We start from the raw sequence: 17,698 nt of genomic DNA, 5'->3' as shown, positions 1-17,698 counted from the left end.
TGGTGGGCACGTTGGTGCGCTTATGCACGCCTCCTACAGACCTCTTAGGAAAGGGGTGAAGTCAATAGTAGACAGTCTATGGTTAAAGTTTTGGGGGTTTGGAGAAGAAAGCACAGAGTCAGGTAGAATATTCCAGACATTGACTACTCTGTTGCTGAAGTCGTATTTCCTGCAATCAAGTTTGGTGCGGTTAACCTTGAGTTTGTATCTATTGTGTGCTCTTGTGTTTTTATGATTGAAGCTGAAGAATTCATTGACAGGTAGTGTATGATTTTATACAGTGTATGATTTTATATACCATACTTAGATCAGACCGAAGACGGCATAATTCAAGGTTTTCTAGGTCTAGAATTTCAAGTCTGGTGGCATAAGTTATTCTACAACGAGTAGAGGAGTGGAGAACTCTTCTTGTGAAATATTTCTGGATTTTCTCAACTGTACTAATATCAGATACGTAATGTGGGTTCCAGACTGATCAGCTGTATTTGAGTATTGATCTAGCAAATGTTATGTATGCTCTAGTTAGTAGTGTAATATTACCAGAGAAAAGGCTATGTAGGATAAGGTTAACAACTCTTAATGCCTTTTTGGCTATGTGTTAGAAATGTAAGTCGCCTAACAGCTATTTGGGTTGGAAATATATAAATCAGGATAGACATTTTAAAACTGTATCTTTAAAAAAATGCAAAACTGTACTTGGGTGTGGTTTCTCAAACGGCCATAAGACGGAGCCAGAAACCTGGGTTGTCTTAGTTTTAGTCTGAGAAGAAGTCTCAGTGAGTCTCTGTTTCCGTTAGAGAGTATTGCTGTTCCTCCATTTTTCCTTCTAAATTAACTGATATTCTTGGATTTGATGTAAGTCTGATACTGAACTGTTTTTGACACTGGACTTTGTTATTGGATTATCCCTGGACTAAAAACTGACTTATCTTACCTGTGAATGACCTATTTTGAACTGCCTATTTTGAACTTTGCTTAAACCTTTATTGAAAGTAAAACCTACATTTACTGTACAGTGTATCTGTGTGCTATGTGTGTATTATTCAAACACTACTCTAAAATACATCTCCCTGTATGGGCTCGTTCTCCTAACGGGGAATTACCTCAACACTATGTAGTTACAGTGGGCTCTAGCACTTAGATCATTAGAGATGAGTACTCCAAGGTCCTTTACAGAGCTTGGATCATCAACGAGGTCTTGACTATTCAATTTATATTTTATTTTCTGATTTCTTTTTTTTGCAAATATGTAACACAGAGCATTTATTTGTTGAGATTTGAAGTTGCCATTTGATTGACCATTCTGATACATAGTCAAGATCTTTTGGAAGGGTAGCAGTATTGTCTGTGGTATTGAACAGCTTTACATCATCAGCGAAGAGAATGCAGTTGCTCTTAATATGATCACAGAGGTAATTTATGTAGAGTATGAAGAGGGTTGGTCCTAGAACACTACCTTGGGGGACACCACTATTGACAGGTACAGAATTTGATAGGATGCTCCCAATTTGGATCATTTGTTGTCTGTTTGACAGGAATGCTTCTATCCAGTTATGCAGTTGTCCAGAAACACCATAAGATTTTAGTTTTAGGAGTAGTTTGTCGTGTACCACTGAATCAAAGGCTTTACAGAAGTGTATGTAGATGGTGTATATTGTTTTGCCCGATCGAGTTGTGTAGTCCATATATTTTTGCAGTGTAAGAGTTGCAGATTACAGGATAGTCTTTTTTTTTTAAACCAAATTGTTTATTAGAGAGTAGGTGGTTTGTCTCTAAGTGGAGGATAATGGATTGGTTAATAATTGCTTCCATGACTTTACAGGTGATGCAGCATAAGGAGATTGGTCTGTAATTTTCAACTAGGCTGGGGTCTCCCTTTTTGAAGATGGAGATGACTGTAGCTTATGACCATAGGTTAGGCAAGGAGCTGGTCCTGAAAGATTTTTCAAAGATTATGCTTAGAGGTTCTGCTATGGCTTTTTAAAGAAGTAGGCACATATTCCGTCCAGTCCAATAGACAGAGAGGGTTTTAGATTGCATAGTGCTTTTTCAACATTGTCTTCTGTAAAATCAATATGTAAAATGTACCACTTCTTTTCTATTTATACAGAGAGTCCTTGACTTACGACCACAATTGAGCCCAAAAATTATGTTGTTAAGTGAGACATTTGTTAAGTGCATTTTTCCCATTTTATGACCTTACTTGCTTCCGATATTGAGTGAATCACTGCAGTTGATTAGTAACCGGGTTAAGTGAATCTGGCTTCCCCATTGACTTTGCTTGTCAGAAGGTCAATAAAAATGATAACATGACTCTGGGACATTGCAATGATCATAAATATGAACCAGTTCCCAAGCATCCATATTTTGATCACATGATAATAAAGAGGCTGCAAAGGTTGTAACTTTCATTTTTGTCACATTGAACATTTGAAAAATCACTAAACAATCTGTTGTAAGTCAAGGACTACCTGTATTGTATAGCTCAAAGTTGAAAACTGATAGTTTTGAAATATCTGGATGTATTTTGTCTTAATGAAGAGGGAAGTATTCTTTCTTTTAGTGCCTTCTCATTTTTTATCTTAATAAAGTTTAGATTTATTACTCAATTTAAAAAAATAAAATGAAATCAAGCCCACAGATGTAATTTATGAAGCTCACAATTTAGAGCCATTAGCACTCATTTATAATGATTTCAGAAAATGAGTTGTGTAGTCAAGTAGTCAACCAATCATTAACTCACTGTTTTCTCTACATGGAAAATTATAGCAGCTTTTTGGGCAGCCTCATATATGTTAAAACTGGAGTCCAACTGTTTAAAAATTCTACAGCTCTTTTGAAACTAAATTGATTTGGAGAGCAATAAAACTTAGATATAATTATGTAACTTTAGTTCATTTTTTCCTGCTTGTGGGGCTTTTTAATCATGATATATAAAAGGACATTTGTTGACATCATGAAATTTTTATTAAACTTTAAGCTTTTCTTAAATATTGCTGTATTTTAAGGTAAGAATTTTTTTGCAACTTCCTATCTTACGGTTTCATTTATTTAATGAAATTTTAATTTATGTATTTTTCAGGATAAACTCTTTGAACAGTGAAATAATAACAACAAATAGTAAATCCATAATATTCTCTTTTTTTAGATGCAGGAATTACGGAATGCAGAAGGAACTCAGTATAATTCCCACCCCCAGATAGCAGCCATGAGGCCCAGGGTCCAGCCTGGAGACATGAGACAACCAGGAATAATGCAACATGGGCAGCTGACAACTATTAACCAGTCACAACTAAGTGCTCAACTTGGTTTAAATATGGGTGGAAACAATGTTCCTCACAACTCTCCATCTCCCCCTGGTAGCAAATCTGCTACTCCTTCACCTTCCAGTTCAGTTCATGAAGATGAAGAAGATACATCAAAGGTATGACCAACCTTTTAAAACAGTGGTTTTTGCACAATACAAATGTTAAGCATAATTTAATAAATTTACTTTGATTTTAAAGTTTAAAATTTTAAAACTTTAATCAGTTTTAAATGCCTTTCTTCAGGTGTGATACCATTTATAAATTCTATAGTCAAAGCATTATAACTGAGGGAAGATTTCCTCTCAATAAACTTGCTTATACAGTATGCCTCCATGCTGTGTAAACATGTTGATTGTTTCTTTTTTTCAGCCTCATTCCATTTTAATTAAGCATAAATACTTAATCTTTTGCAGTTCAAAAATTTTCTTCTATGTTACTTCTCATTTTTCTTTAATAGGAAGCCTGCTAAATATCTTCATAGACATGCTTGACCATAAATATTATAGCATTCTTTCCAATTCCACTGTTCAACAAGTTCATATCATTCCCATAGAATTCTCTAGATTGCTCCTACTGGCATTTTTTTACATCAGTTTCTTTTCACTTCATTGCTTTTATTTTTAATTCAATTTAAACTGCTGGAAGCAATTTAATTAACCTTCACACACTTCCCCAAACACTTTTTATTTCTGTCAGAACTGGTGAATATTTTTACCTTCTTTCATTTTGACTGTTCCTTGGTATCTTTTGATTACAGTCTTTGTCACTTTTTTTCTCTCTTTTAACATACTATAATAAGTTTTCTCATCTTCATTTTGTGAAGCAATCATTGTCATGCATTCATCATTTCTGAATTGAACTGCAGTGTACTGCAATGTATGGGACTACTTGTGAAGACTCATTTAGAGTGGGTCAGAAACTACAAAAGTACAGAATGCAGTTAACCCCTTGTTACTATAAGCTAATCACCACACACTAGCTTGTATTATGGGCTGTTACATCCATCTTTATCATCCTTCCACTTCTTTCCACAAGACATCATTTTTATATTTGCCTTTGTAACAGAATTCTTTTCATTCTATCCCAGCCAGCTTTCATATACTTTTCACATTTTTGCTTGGAGTGGCTACTAGCTAATTATACTGCCACTATCTTATCTTTCAGGAAGCACCTCATCAAGTATACACTCCCTTGGTGGGGCTCTCACAATCTATACCATGGGTGTCAAACTCACCGTATCATATTGCCCTTACATGATGTTTTTTTCCTTCATGGAGCTGGGGAGGCCATGGCCTGCGCATCACGCATCCGGCCCGTGAGCTGCCAGTTTGACACCCCTGATCTATACTGTCTTTCTGATGTTGGGGGAAGGACATAAACTAATTGCTGTAATACCACTTACTGGCCATCAAGATATGTGCCTGAAGGATTCAGCCCTTCCTTAAAATGAACTTCAGAAAAGATAAACAAAACCAAACTTTATTTCTAAAAAAGAAAGTATAAACCATTTTCATTCTTCTTGACTTCATTAATATGCTCAGATTCACTGTTGAAGAAGGTAAATGCAAACCTGTTCAAATCATAGGCCAACAGCAGCTTTAAAAGAAAAATAATAATAAAGTAATGTTACTAGTACACTACAGGAAAGTTCTGGTCTGTTACAAATAATAAAGAAATATATGGTAAAGAAATTGGAGTAGGTTATTAAAATTTGAATTGGCAAAGCTTTTATCTCTTCATGCACAATCTGCAATATGCATAGAAGGCTGAAGTGTACCTAAGTATAGACCTTGTATATTATATAAATAAAAGAGGAGATATTTGTCTAGTACAGAGCAATAAACAACAAAGTTTTAAAGCATTTTTTTTTCTTTTTCTTCAGATATAGTAGTATATAAAGCAACTATCATTCTGATTCAGTTATCCTAGATTTTCTTTTTTCCATAAAATTCTAATCTTTAATTTGAGCTTTAGGGAATCAGAGTCAGCTTCTCTTTTTTCAGTTTCAATTGAGCACTAGTTGCTTTGATTTAAAAAGAACAAAAAGTTTTTTTATTCCCCCCCGCAAAAAAAATAAAAGAGAGAGGGGCATCTTTGTACGTAACTGAGATCATCTCTCTCTTATGAAAAAAGAGTATTCTCTAAAAAGTATTTTCTATTTTTATCTATATGCTTACTGGCTCTGAATGTCAGACTTGCAGCATATTTAATCAATTTAATTTAAAATCAGATTTTTTTTTTTGGAGTGTTACCCTCAGCATTCCAGCCAAATCAAATGTGATGTTTTCTTCCACCCACACCCCCAACCCACTTTCGATTTAGTTTCATAAATGAAAAATCTAAATTTATCAATAAGCAACAGATAGCAGCAGTTATTTCTAAATACCTTTAAAGTTGTCTAATATCTACTTTCTAATTTTCCTCACACTTAGGTTTGACCTCTTAAATATTACAAGTACTGCCTTCCAAAACAATTCATTATTTTGGTTCATTGAACATACATATTCTGGTAATGCTATTTATAATTGTGACATGCTAGACACATGATATTTTCACAAATATGTATTCTTAACTAGATAGATGGCTCTCTCTTTCATGGGTATTTAAATTTCATATATGAAAGGATTTCATGGAATTTAGAGAACAGGGTATGAAAGGATTGTCAACAGCAAATGTTAACTAAGTGAAACATGATCACTAAAACTTTCCTATTCTGTTTTTTGTAGCAGAGAACTTAACAGTTTACTTTATTTTAAGTAGAATTTTATGTTGTTTGCTTAGTCTGTTATGCAGATGGTACTTGAATTAAAATCTATTTTAATCTAATAAGAATGAGAATTTTTTAAAACAATTTTCCATCTGTCTCCATTTTGATAGCTAGCACAAAAATATGTATAACTGCTGATTGGTTAGAAGCATAAGATTCCAAAATCACTTTCTTTAGTTTCCAAGTTATTAATGTGAAATTAGTTTTAACTTCCTTGTTTGGAAAAAAAAAATCCTGGACAAACAACTCAAATCTAGTGAATCATTCATCCTGCCTCAGAGATAGCAGTTTTCCTATCTAGCCTTCTGTGCATGACAATAGTTACTTGGTAAGTAACTATTCTAAGTAGCTGAGTAATTGCCAGCTAAATATGTACCTTTGTGCTGCAAATTTATTATCCTGATCCTAAAGAATGAACATGCTTGTTGTGATGTTAATAAAAAGTGATGAGACTATCATGTTTACCGATCCGATCATGAAATCCGTAGAGGAGGTGGTGTTGCTATCTTCTATAAAAAGTCCTTACATCTAAAAAACATCCAAGTTACCCAAGAGCTTACTCTTCCTGAGACCATTATCTGTGAACTGACTTTAAATATCACATTTCAGTTCTTACTATGTTACAGAGCACCTGATTATAACATCGAACATGCAAACAAGCTAAATACACTACTAACATGGGCAGCATCCTCCCCACACACTTTTATCTTTCTTCGTGACTTCAATCTATATCATATCAACTGGACTCTAAACGAATGTGCAACTGAACCCATACATGCAACCTTCTACAATGCTGTAACAAATCTGGGACTGGAACAACTAGTAATCAACAATACTAGGCTTAACAATTGCTTCGATCTCATCTTCTGCAATAGTTTGAATTCAATTTACGGAATACAAATTAAAGAACCCTTTTCCATCAGTGACCACAATATGATTGACTTTTGTCTCAACATACGTCCATACAAAAATCCTCACAATGACAAAATCCCCAATTATAACATCAAAAAAGGCAACTATGATCTTATAATCAGCGATCTCTCTTCCCTTGATTGGCAATTTCTATTCACTGGATGCAATACTGTTGAAGACCATTACAACATATTCTTACTAGAAATCAAAAGAGCCATTAAACTATATATACCAATGACAACTCTCAAAACCAGGAAAAACAAATTACCCATAACAATAAGAAAGCTTCAATCCAAAAAGAGATCACTTTAGCAAAAAACAAAAAACAAATCTGGTCATGTTGCCAACTTCAAAAGCCGATATAAAAATCTATGCTACCAGATAAAAACTGAATGCACCAATTATCACATTAAACAAGAGGAAAACCTTTTATGCACAAATTCCACCCGTGCTTTCTACAATTTTGTAAACAACAAATTAAAAGACCTAAGGTCCATCCCACCCCTGAAAGGACCTAATGGCAAAGACTGCAATGACGACACCATCAAAGCAAACCTCTTTAACACATTCTTTGGCTCAGTATTTGTAAACAGCAATGGATCAAGCCCAGTACTTCCTAGTTGAACCACAGACAACTACAAGTATCTAATACATATCGATTTTACAGAAATTGTTGAAAAGCACTGCTCAATCTAAAACCATCCCTATCTATTGGACCGGATAGAATATGTGCCTACTTCTTAAAAAAGCTATCCACTGCCATAGCTGAACCTCTAAGCATAATCTTTGAAAAATCTTTCAAGATCAGCTCCTTGCCAAAACTATGGTCACAAGCCATGGTCATCCCCATCTTCAAAAAGGGAGACCCCAGCCTAGTTGAAAATTACAGACCAATCTCCTTATGCTGCATCACCTGTAAAGTCATGGAAGCAATTATTAACCAATCCATTATCCTCCACTTAGAGACAAACAACCTATTCTCTAATAAAAAAATTGATTTCAGAAAAAAACTATCCTGTAATCTGCAACTCTCATGCTGCAAAAACATATGGACTACACAACTCAATCAGGGCAAAGCAATAGATGCCATCTACACAGACTTCTGTAAAGCCTTTGATTCAGTGGTACATGACAAACTACTACTAAAACTAAAGTCTTATGGTATCTCTGGACACATACATAACTGGATAGAAGCATTCCTGTCAAACAGACAACAAATGGTCAAAATTGGGAGTGTCGTATCAAATTCTATACCTGTCAATAGTGGTGTCCCCCAAGGCAGTGTTTTAGGACCAACCCTCTTCATACTCTACATAAATGACCTCTGTGATCATATTAAGAGCAATTGCGTTCTCTTCGCTGATGATGTAAAGCTGTTCAACACCACAGACAATACTACTACCTTCCAAAAAGACCTTGACTATGTATCAGAATGGTCAGTCAAATGGCAACTTCAAATCTCAACAAATAAATGCACTGTCTTACATATTGGCAGGAAAAAAATCAGAAAATAAAATACAAGCTAAACAGTCAAGACCTTGTTGAGGATCCAAACTTTCTCAAGAACCTTGGAGTACTCATATCTAATGATCTAAGTGCTAGAGCCCACTGTAACTACATAGCCAAAAAGGCATTAAGAGTTGTTAATCTAATCCTACGTAGCTTTTTCTCTGGTAAGATCACACTACTAACTAGAGTATACATAACATTTGCTAGACCAATACTTGAATACAGCTCATCTGTCTGGAACCCATATCATGTATCTGATATTAAGACAATTGAAAAAGTCCAGAAATATTTCACAAGAAGAGTTTTCTGCTCCTCTACTCATTGCAGAATACCTTATGCCACCAGACTTGAAACTCTAGACCTAGAAAACTTAGATCTAGGTCACCTCCGGTCCGATCTAAATATAGTATATAAAATCATACATTGCAATGTCCTATATTGTAAATGAATACTTCAGCTTCAGTCATAACAATACAAGAGCACACAATAGATACAAACTCAAGGTTAACTGCACCAAACTTGACTGCAGAGAATACGACTTCAGCAACAGAGTGGTCAGTGTTTGGAATACTCTACCTGACTCTGTGGTTTCTTCCCCAAACCTCCCAAACTTTAACCTTAGACTGTCTACTATTGACCTCACCCCCTTCCTAAGAGGCCTGTAGGTAGCATGCATTAGTGCACCAATTGTGCCTACCGTCTCTGTCCTATTGTTTTTTATTTTTCTTATAAGTATCTATCTCATGTATTCAAAGTATATTTATTCTTATACCTGTATCTTGTAAGCAATTGACAAATCAAATAAATACTAAATACTTTGAAAGAAAAAAAAATATTTGAAGTCATAAACATTCCAATGCCAAACAAAGCCATAATAAATATAACATTACAGATTTCTTAATTTATGTTTCAATAACATAAAACAACCATGCATACAGTTTAAGAATCTTATAAACAAATGTTTAATGCTTTCAGAGTGTACAGATCCAGGAGATGGATAATCCTGACTTTCTGCACTAATGCTACAAATAGTATGTTCCTGGTGTTTAGGTGACCACAATGTAAATGGCAATGTTATTAGATAGTAAGGAATTTTAATTTTTCCTTGTGAGTGCTGAGAGAAATATTATGATCTATTGCAGGGGTCCCCAAACTTGTTAACTTTAAGACTTGTGGCAAAGCTGGCTGAGGAATTTTGGGAGTTGAAGTCCACAAGTCTTAAAGTTGCCAAGTTTGGAGATGTTAGGGATACACCCTTAGCAAGATCTGCAGGGCAGTCAGGCAGGCAGGCAAAATATGTGAGATAAGTGTTTTGTAGCTTACACACAGTAAAACAGAGGCACAGTGCTAATTAAATAGTTTTATTCCGGCAAGAGTTAAAGCATAGTCAAAACAGTCCATATATCATTCACTTAGTTCAGTCCGTCCAGGGAGTATTCATTTGCAAATTCCAATGTCGAAAAAGAGAGGTCAGTACACTTACAAATATCAGTCCGGTGAGATATCTCCTCGCAGTAGAGAGATATACAGAACTCAGAAACTCCTCTCTTCCTTCTGCAACTCTTCAGTAGGGAAAACACGCAGCTAACAAACATCAACGTAATCCAATCCAGTAATTGTCAGTAATTGCCAGCAAAACGTCAGCGAACCGTCAGCAATCAATCAGGTTGTCTTGCTCCCTCTTATGGTGGCTTCACACCACACCCAAAATTACATGCTTTGCATTTAAAGTGACACACACTTAAACTAATAATCCTAGTTTATATATATTATTTTACCCAAACTAGTTAGGTGACCTATGTTATACCTAACATTCTCCCCTTTTGGGTAATATAATAATATATATATATCTATTTACAATTTTAACCCATAGTCATCACAACTCTCTTTGTGTTTCACTGCACCTTGGGCTTTTGTGAACTGATCAGCAATATTTTGCTCAGTCATACAATATTCCAATCTTATTAAACCATCCTTTACAGATTGTCTTACATTCAGATATCTAAGATCTGTATGCTTAGATCTCGTTTTTACAGCAATATTTGTAGCCATCTGTATGGCTGCTTGATTGTCCTCATACACAACAATGGAATCATTAACAGTTAATCCCATATCCAACAACAACTGTTTATACAGAATTAAATCAGTACATAATAAAGATAGACATGAAAATTCTGCTTCCATTGTGGACACACTTATGTGTTGCTGTCTAATTGACCTCCAACCAATCAATGCTTTTCCTAATAGTATAGCCATTCCTGAAGTTGATTTCCTAGTGTTTATATCTGTTGCAAAACTTGCATCAGCATATGCACTTAAAATCAAATCATCTTTTGGCTCCAAATACAATGCATAGTGCATTGTCCTTTTAAGATATCTTAAGATACGTTTTGCTGCTTGCCAGTGTCGTTCAGCGGGTTCAGCGTTGAATCGAGCCAATTGATTAACGCCATAGGCAATATCTGGCCTTGACCAATTACTAATGTATGATAGACTGCCAATTAGCGACTGATAGATAGTCTTATCGAATTTTGAACTCTGAGCATCAGTGCGGCAAAATTCCTGACTCATTGGAGTTTTTGCTGGTTTACAAAGTTCCATCTTATATGTTTTTAGTAATTGATAAATCTTATCCTCTTGAGATATCTTATAGCCACTATTGGTTTTATTTATTGTCAATCCGAGATACTGTTTTATCTCTCCTAATTGCTTTAGTTTTATCCTCTTACCTAATAATGATATTATTTCAGTAGCTTCATTATTAGTTTTTGTAATTAAAGCAATATCATCTGTAAACAACAATAATAATGACACTACTCCATTTGTCTCTCTTTTAAATAAACATGGATCAGCTAAACCTACTTTAAACCCTATATTGTTTAACTCTTTAACAATATATTGGTTCCATTCATAACCAGATTGTTTTAATCCATAGAGACTCTTTTTAAGTTTCCAACAGTCATTATTAGTTTTATCATCCTTAATCCCTACAGGTTTCTTTAGGTATATAGTGTGCTGCAATGGTGCATGCAGATAGGCAGTTTCTACATCTAAATGATTTATGATATAGTTTTTCTTAGCTGCCCACACTAAAGCTGCTCTCAAGGTTGTTGCTTTTAAACTCGGTGCAAACACTTCATCATAATCACATGCAGTTTGATTAAATCCTTGAGCTACCAACCTAGCCTTATGGGTAACAGTCCCATTTGTACCTGTTTTTAATTTAAATATCCATTTACAGCCAATGGACTTTTCACCTGGAGGTAATCTAGCATTCTCATAGACTCCCATCTGTTTTAATGAATTCAGTTCCTTTTGCATTGCTGTATGCCAGTTCTCCTGATCCTTCGCAGGATACAATTTTAGTTCTTCCACAGTAGTTGGAATTTTACTAATCTGGCACACCACACTTGCCTGATACCTATTAGGTGGTCTACTTACTCGTGTTGACCGTCTAGGTAGAACAGGACTCACAGGTAGACTCTTATCTATCACCTGTTCCTGGTTATCTATTTCTTCTTCACTTATTTCTTCTTTAATTGGTCCTATTTCCTCTTCCTTTACTTTCTCTTTAATTGGATCTCTCACATCACTAGCATGGTGGCTCGGGCCCCTGTAGGTTTCTATAATTACACTTTTGTTCGAATCTTGTTCCAATTTGTGCCATCCTACATGTTCCAGGAATTTAGCACTAGCACTACAATAAATTTTAGTTGTGCCCTCTTCCCAGAACCTGTAAGATCTATGGTTTGATTCGTAACCTACAAAATATAATCTTTTAGCCCTATGCTGTCCCTTATGTCTCAGTTGTGTAGGAATATGCACCCATGCTGGTGCTCTAAATGTGTGCATATAACTTAGGTCAGGTTTTCTACCATGCCACCGTGTGAATGGTAATTCACCTGTTGTTGAGTTAACAACATTATTCAATATATGATTACCACACATTGTTGCTTCTCCCCACAAATTATCAGGTAATCCTGAATCTGACAACTTAGTACGAGCCATTGCCTGCAGTGTTTGGCCTCGCCTTTCTGTAAAGGAATTATGTTGTGGCCTATATGGTGCAGACTTTTTATGTTCTATACCTGCCATCTTCAGTCTATTTTGGAATTTATTATTTATAAATTCCGTACCATTATCAGTTACAAGAGTTACTAATTTCCTTTTAGTTTTTCTCTCTGCAAACTTCAACCAATTAAAGAAATTCTGATATGTTTCCGTTTTAGACTTCATTAAATAACAGAAACCATATCTAGAATAATGATCCATTATACTTAATATATAACGAGCACCTCCCACACTTGGTTTTTTAGGACCTATAATATCAGCAAATACGACCTCTAGAGGCTCCTTTGTCTTAAATCCATTAATTCTATTTGCTGGTATTACCTTGCTTTTTTCTTGACTGCAAGCATTGCAGTGCAAATACTTACTGCAAGGCTTCAGTTTTATACCTTTAGACAGTTCAACCGTTTGCTTGAGCATTTTAAAATTTATATGCCCTAAACGTCTGTGTAACAAATGTATGCATTCATCATGAGGTTTAACGTTATTATACACTGTGTTAGCCACCTCTAATTGATTATCATGTAACACATATAATTCACCTTTTAAAGTTGCAGTCACTTTTTTACGTTCCTTTTCTATTATGCAGTTTTCTCCCCTAAAGGTAACTACATAACCTAGTTTAATCAAAACTCTAACTGAAAGCAAATTAAACTTAAGTTGTGGTACATATAACATTTTTACATTTTCTTGTATGCAAGAACAATATGCAGTACCTTGGCCTCTTGCCTTCAGTTTCCACCCATTAGGTAATGATATCTGCTGTGAACTCGTGGACATCTTAATAAATCTTTTCTTATCTTTTGTTATGCAGTGCGATGCTCCACTATCTACAACCCAAAAATTATTATTGTTCACAGTTTTGTTGCTATACATGGCTAACTCTAAGCATTTTTTATCCTTTTGATGCCTTTTTGCATTCTGGCTGGCATTTTGGCGTTTTTCTTTCTTGCAGAATCTAGCCAAATGTCCTTTTCTTCCACAATTAAAACGTTTTCTAATTGTGTAGGCTGACGAAGATAATTCCTCTTCTTGTGGTTGTTCCCTTCTGAGTTGATCCCTTTCAAGCCTTCTCCTGGCTTCTTCAATTAATCTGCCAGTAATGTCAGTTAATGTGAGGTTATCCTTTGGCAGCACTTCCAATGAAGTTACATAATCATCATAGCTCTGATCTAATGAAGACAAAATTATATAAACCTGGTGCAGTTCAGTGAAGATAAGCTCTTTTTCATGCAGCTCCTGAAAAATCCTCTTCATAGTGTTTATATGAGTCAACATGTCTCCATTCTTTTGAAGATGTGTTCTGAACAGCTTCCGTGTAAGATTTATATGAGCTCCTACACTGTCTCGAACATAAATCTTCTTTAAATTCTCCCAGCACTTAGCAGCTGTTTCTTCTCCACGAATATGGACAAGCTGCTGGTCACAGAGTGTCAGTCCTATTATACAGAGAGCTTGTTCATTCTTCAGTTTATATTCTTGTATTTTGTGGGCATCATCTTCATCCTCTGGATCCCAAGCATCTACCTCTGGTGGGTTTTGAATTATATTCCACAAACCTTCTCTGCGTAGAAGTAGGCTGCATTTCATAGACCATGAAACATAGTTTGTTCCATCCAGTTTGGATATTAGAGACAAACTTGGTAAATTGACTTGTGCCATCTTTCTCTGGATATTAAACTATAATTAATAAAACACAGCTGTCTGTTTACAGTATTGTGTAACTACACTAACTCTCACTTTATATAAGCCTGTTATATCCTGGTTAGACTGACTGTGCAGCTGGGCCCATAACCAGTGTTAGGGATACACCCTTAGCAAGATCTGCAGGGCAGTCAGGCAGGCAGGCAAAATATGTGAGATAAGTGTTTTGTAGCTTACACACAGTAAAACAGAGGCACAGTGCTAATTAAATAGTTTTATTCCGGCAAGAGTTAAAGCATAGTCAAAACAGTCCATATATCATTCACTTAGTTCAGTCCATCCAGGGAGTATTCATTTGCAAATTCCAATGTCGAAAAAGAGAGGTCAGTACACTTACAAATATCAGTCCGGTGATATATCTCCTCGCAGTAGAGAGATATACAGAACTCAGAAACTCCTCTCTTCCTTCTGCAACTCTTCAGTAGGGAAAACACGCAGCTAACAAACATCAACGTAATCCAATCCAGTAATTGTCAGTAATTGCCAGCAAAACGTCAGCGAACCGTCAGCAATCAATCAGGTTGTCTTGCTCCCTCTTATGGTGGTTTCACACCACACCCAAAATTACATGCTTTGCATTTAAAGTGACACACACTTAAACTAACAATCCTAGCTTATATATATTATTTTACCCAAACTAGTTAGGTGACCTATGTTATACCTAACAGGAGACCTCTGATCTATTGTAACAAAAATGCCAATTTGCATAGGAAAAAGAACTTAGCAAATATAAGAAAAACCATGGAATATTTATTATTCTAGAGAAAAATGTTTGAGATGATACCAAAGAACTATTATTTTGTTCTCATACATGCAAAAATGTTAACAAAAAGTTTCAGTACATTATATGTTTGAGTTCTGTTTGCATAAATGCTATTCAGTGTGAAGCCTGGCATAGCATATAAACTGAGATAAATAAATAAATACTCCTCAGAATAAATAAATAAAACAAATACATTTGTACTATAATTTTATGTGAAGATTATCTTCATATATTATAATGGAGACAAATGTGACAGGGTCACTTTTAAGTACTTTTAATACTCTTTTATTTTAAATGCAGAATTTTTAAAATAGGTGATCCATTATTAACCCTTCATCTAATATTCTACTGACAATGTGGATGCACTTTAAGAACAGAAATATTTTTTCTACTTCTAATTCCATATGTACCACTGCTCATATTCATCTTGATGAAAACCGGGGCAGCCTTAAAAAAAAAACCCAGCCCTGTAGCCTCATTCCTCTTTCAGTCCCAAGTTCCAGAATACAGGTAGTTCTATTGAAATTGTAATTTTGTGGTAACTCATAATGCTCATAAATTGAGGCATTCATGTTTATGACCAGACCGTGTTTATGGATCCAAATTTACAACAGCTTTATAGTGGTTGTTAAGTAACTTACCGTATTTTTTGTGTTATAAGATGCACTTTTTCATGTGTCTTATACAGCCAATATTGCCAAAGCCCCACCCACCCACCCATCGGCCCCCCACCCTTCGGCCTCTGCCTCCCAGCAATTTGCAGCAAACAACCTGGTCTGTTCTGGGCAGCGGAGATTGGAACAGGCAGGAAATGGGGTGTGCTGAGGCCGAAAACAGGGAACAAAAAGGCCAAAAATGGGATATGGAGGCTGAAAATGGGGCGCGCGATAGACTATGTCAATTCCTGCAGCTTGAAACAGCTGATTGTTGGAGGCTGATTCAACTCACAATCAGCTGCTTGTGCTAATCAGGCTGCGCTGAAGTTGTCCAGGTTGTTTGCTGCAAAGAGGCAAATTGCTGGGAGACAGAAGCAGATTTTTTTTCCCCTTGTTTTCTGCCTCAAAAGCTAGGTGCGTCTTATACTTTGGAGTGTCTTCTGCTCCAACCAAATCCATTCTTCCAAATAGGTGTTTGCCAGAAACTGGCAAAAAATGTTGCAAATCATGGTCACATAACTATGGGATGTTACAAATGTGAGCCAGAGGAAAATGTAAACTAGTTGCCAAGTGTCCAAAATGTGGTCATGTGACTCCAGGACATTAGCAGATCATTTTATGACAGTTGGAAATCTTAAAGCACCTTTTCTAAGGCTATTGTAATGCCAACCAGTTGTTAAATAACTGATTCTAAGTCAAGGATTACCTGTTTATTATTTCATCCATAAGCTAAAGGAAAGCGTAAAGTTCTTTAAAATATTGGCAGCATATAGACTTGTCTTAACTTATCTCATGGAAAGATTATGTTAATTACCATACCAGCATAGAAACAGACTCCTTCTTTTAAAAGTGCAACACAGTATGACATCATTTCTAAGGACAAAGGAAAGAATCCTGTAAGGGCCATATATTGCATAGACTGTAGCCAAAGATTATTCTATATTTTCTCAAGAGAGTCATAAGCCAACTAACCAGAATCCTTTACAGCAAGAAAAAATTACTCTCCCACACCATCTCTACCCTGTAACTCCAACAGCGTAAAGACTTCACCAGGACCTGACAACAGTCTTATTCTATAAATCTCACCTTCTTGAAGAAAAAGAAAATAAATTGTTTCACATTTGTGTAAGCTTCACTCAATATAACACGAGGGTGTCAGAGACTTCCCACAGCATTATAAACTTACCAGTCCCTCAGTCAGCCAGTAAAAACACTCCAATTTTTGCATGAGACTTATTCTTTTGCTCCACTAAACCCCCACAAAATATAAACTCTGTGGGGGCTATATAGTATTTTTTACTTGCTTGACACTTAAGTAGCTTTAGTAGAAGAAATAAAATTTAGACATATAGCTATCATCAAGCTAACTCATCCAAGGACAACACAAAACTACAAATTTAACACTGAATTGGATTTCTACACTGAATAATGTTGCCAACAAACTGAAATCATAGTCATCAATAAAAAAGGTATTCTTATTCAACAATGTCTGCAGGGCAGAATGAGACATCATCCAAGGTCTCAAGAGCATCAGCAATATGATAATTAAATAAACTGACACAGAAAGGGCAATTGTCATTATGAATCAGATGGATTATTCGAGGAAAGAGTTCTCCAAAACTATATTATGTCCTCAGAACCTCAGCAATTTAATGAAAATAACTAGTAAATGCACTTTCCAGAAGACATACAAGACTATATCTGTAGAAAAATATCACATGATCCTTCATAAGCATTTTGTACCTTGTTTTCAAAAAGTATACATACCTGATCATCCCATTGACTCAAACATTGTAACCATCACAGCAGCAATTTAGCTTTTATGGATTCTGTATTTAGACCTTATGCTACTAGCACTCACAGGTGTATAAGAAACAATAAAGCCTCCCTAAGTTGGATGGTAGCTGGATGCTGATGGACTATAAACATCTCTCCAAAATTTGGACTTTGAGCCAACAGGAACATAACCACTGAAGTCTGTGAAGATTCTCAGACATCCAGGTCATAGTTG

The 17,698-nt window shown here is 35.6% G+C and overlaps 1 protein-coding gene across 2 annotated transcripts in view; it reads left to right on the top strand.

Moving 5' to 3' along the window:
• The window catches only part of TOX (thymocyte selection associated high mobility group box), a 215,380-nt gene that overhangs the window by 153,273 nt on the left and 44,409 nt on the right, over nt 1-17,698 (top strand). For both annotated transcript variants that reach the window (XM_026706175.2, XM_087931273.1), the window contains exon 4: nt 3,149-3,424. In XM_026706175.2, coding sequence (XP_026561960.1) covers nt 3,149-3,424 — 276 coding nt within the window. The remainder of the gene's footprint in view (nt 1-3,148; nt 3,425-17,698) is intronic.

Source organism: Pseudonaja textilis, chromosome 3 (assembly GCF_049901715.1).
Source record: "Pseudonaja textilis isolate UNSWEBS1 chromosome 3, rPseTex1.2, whole genome shotgun sequence".
NCBI lineage: Eukaryota > Metazoa > Chordata > Lepidosauria > Squamata > Elapidae > Pseudonaja > Pseudonaja textilis.
The sequence above is the reverse complement of the archived record's forward strand: the minus strand, read 5'-3'. Positions and strand labels throughout refer to the sequence as shown.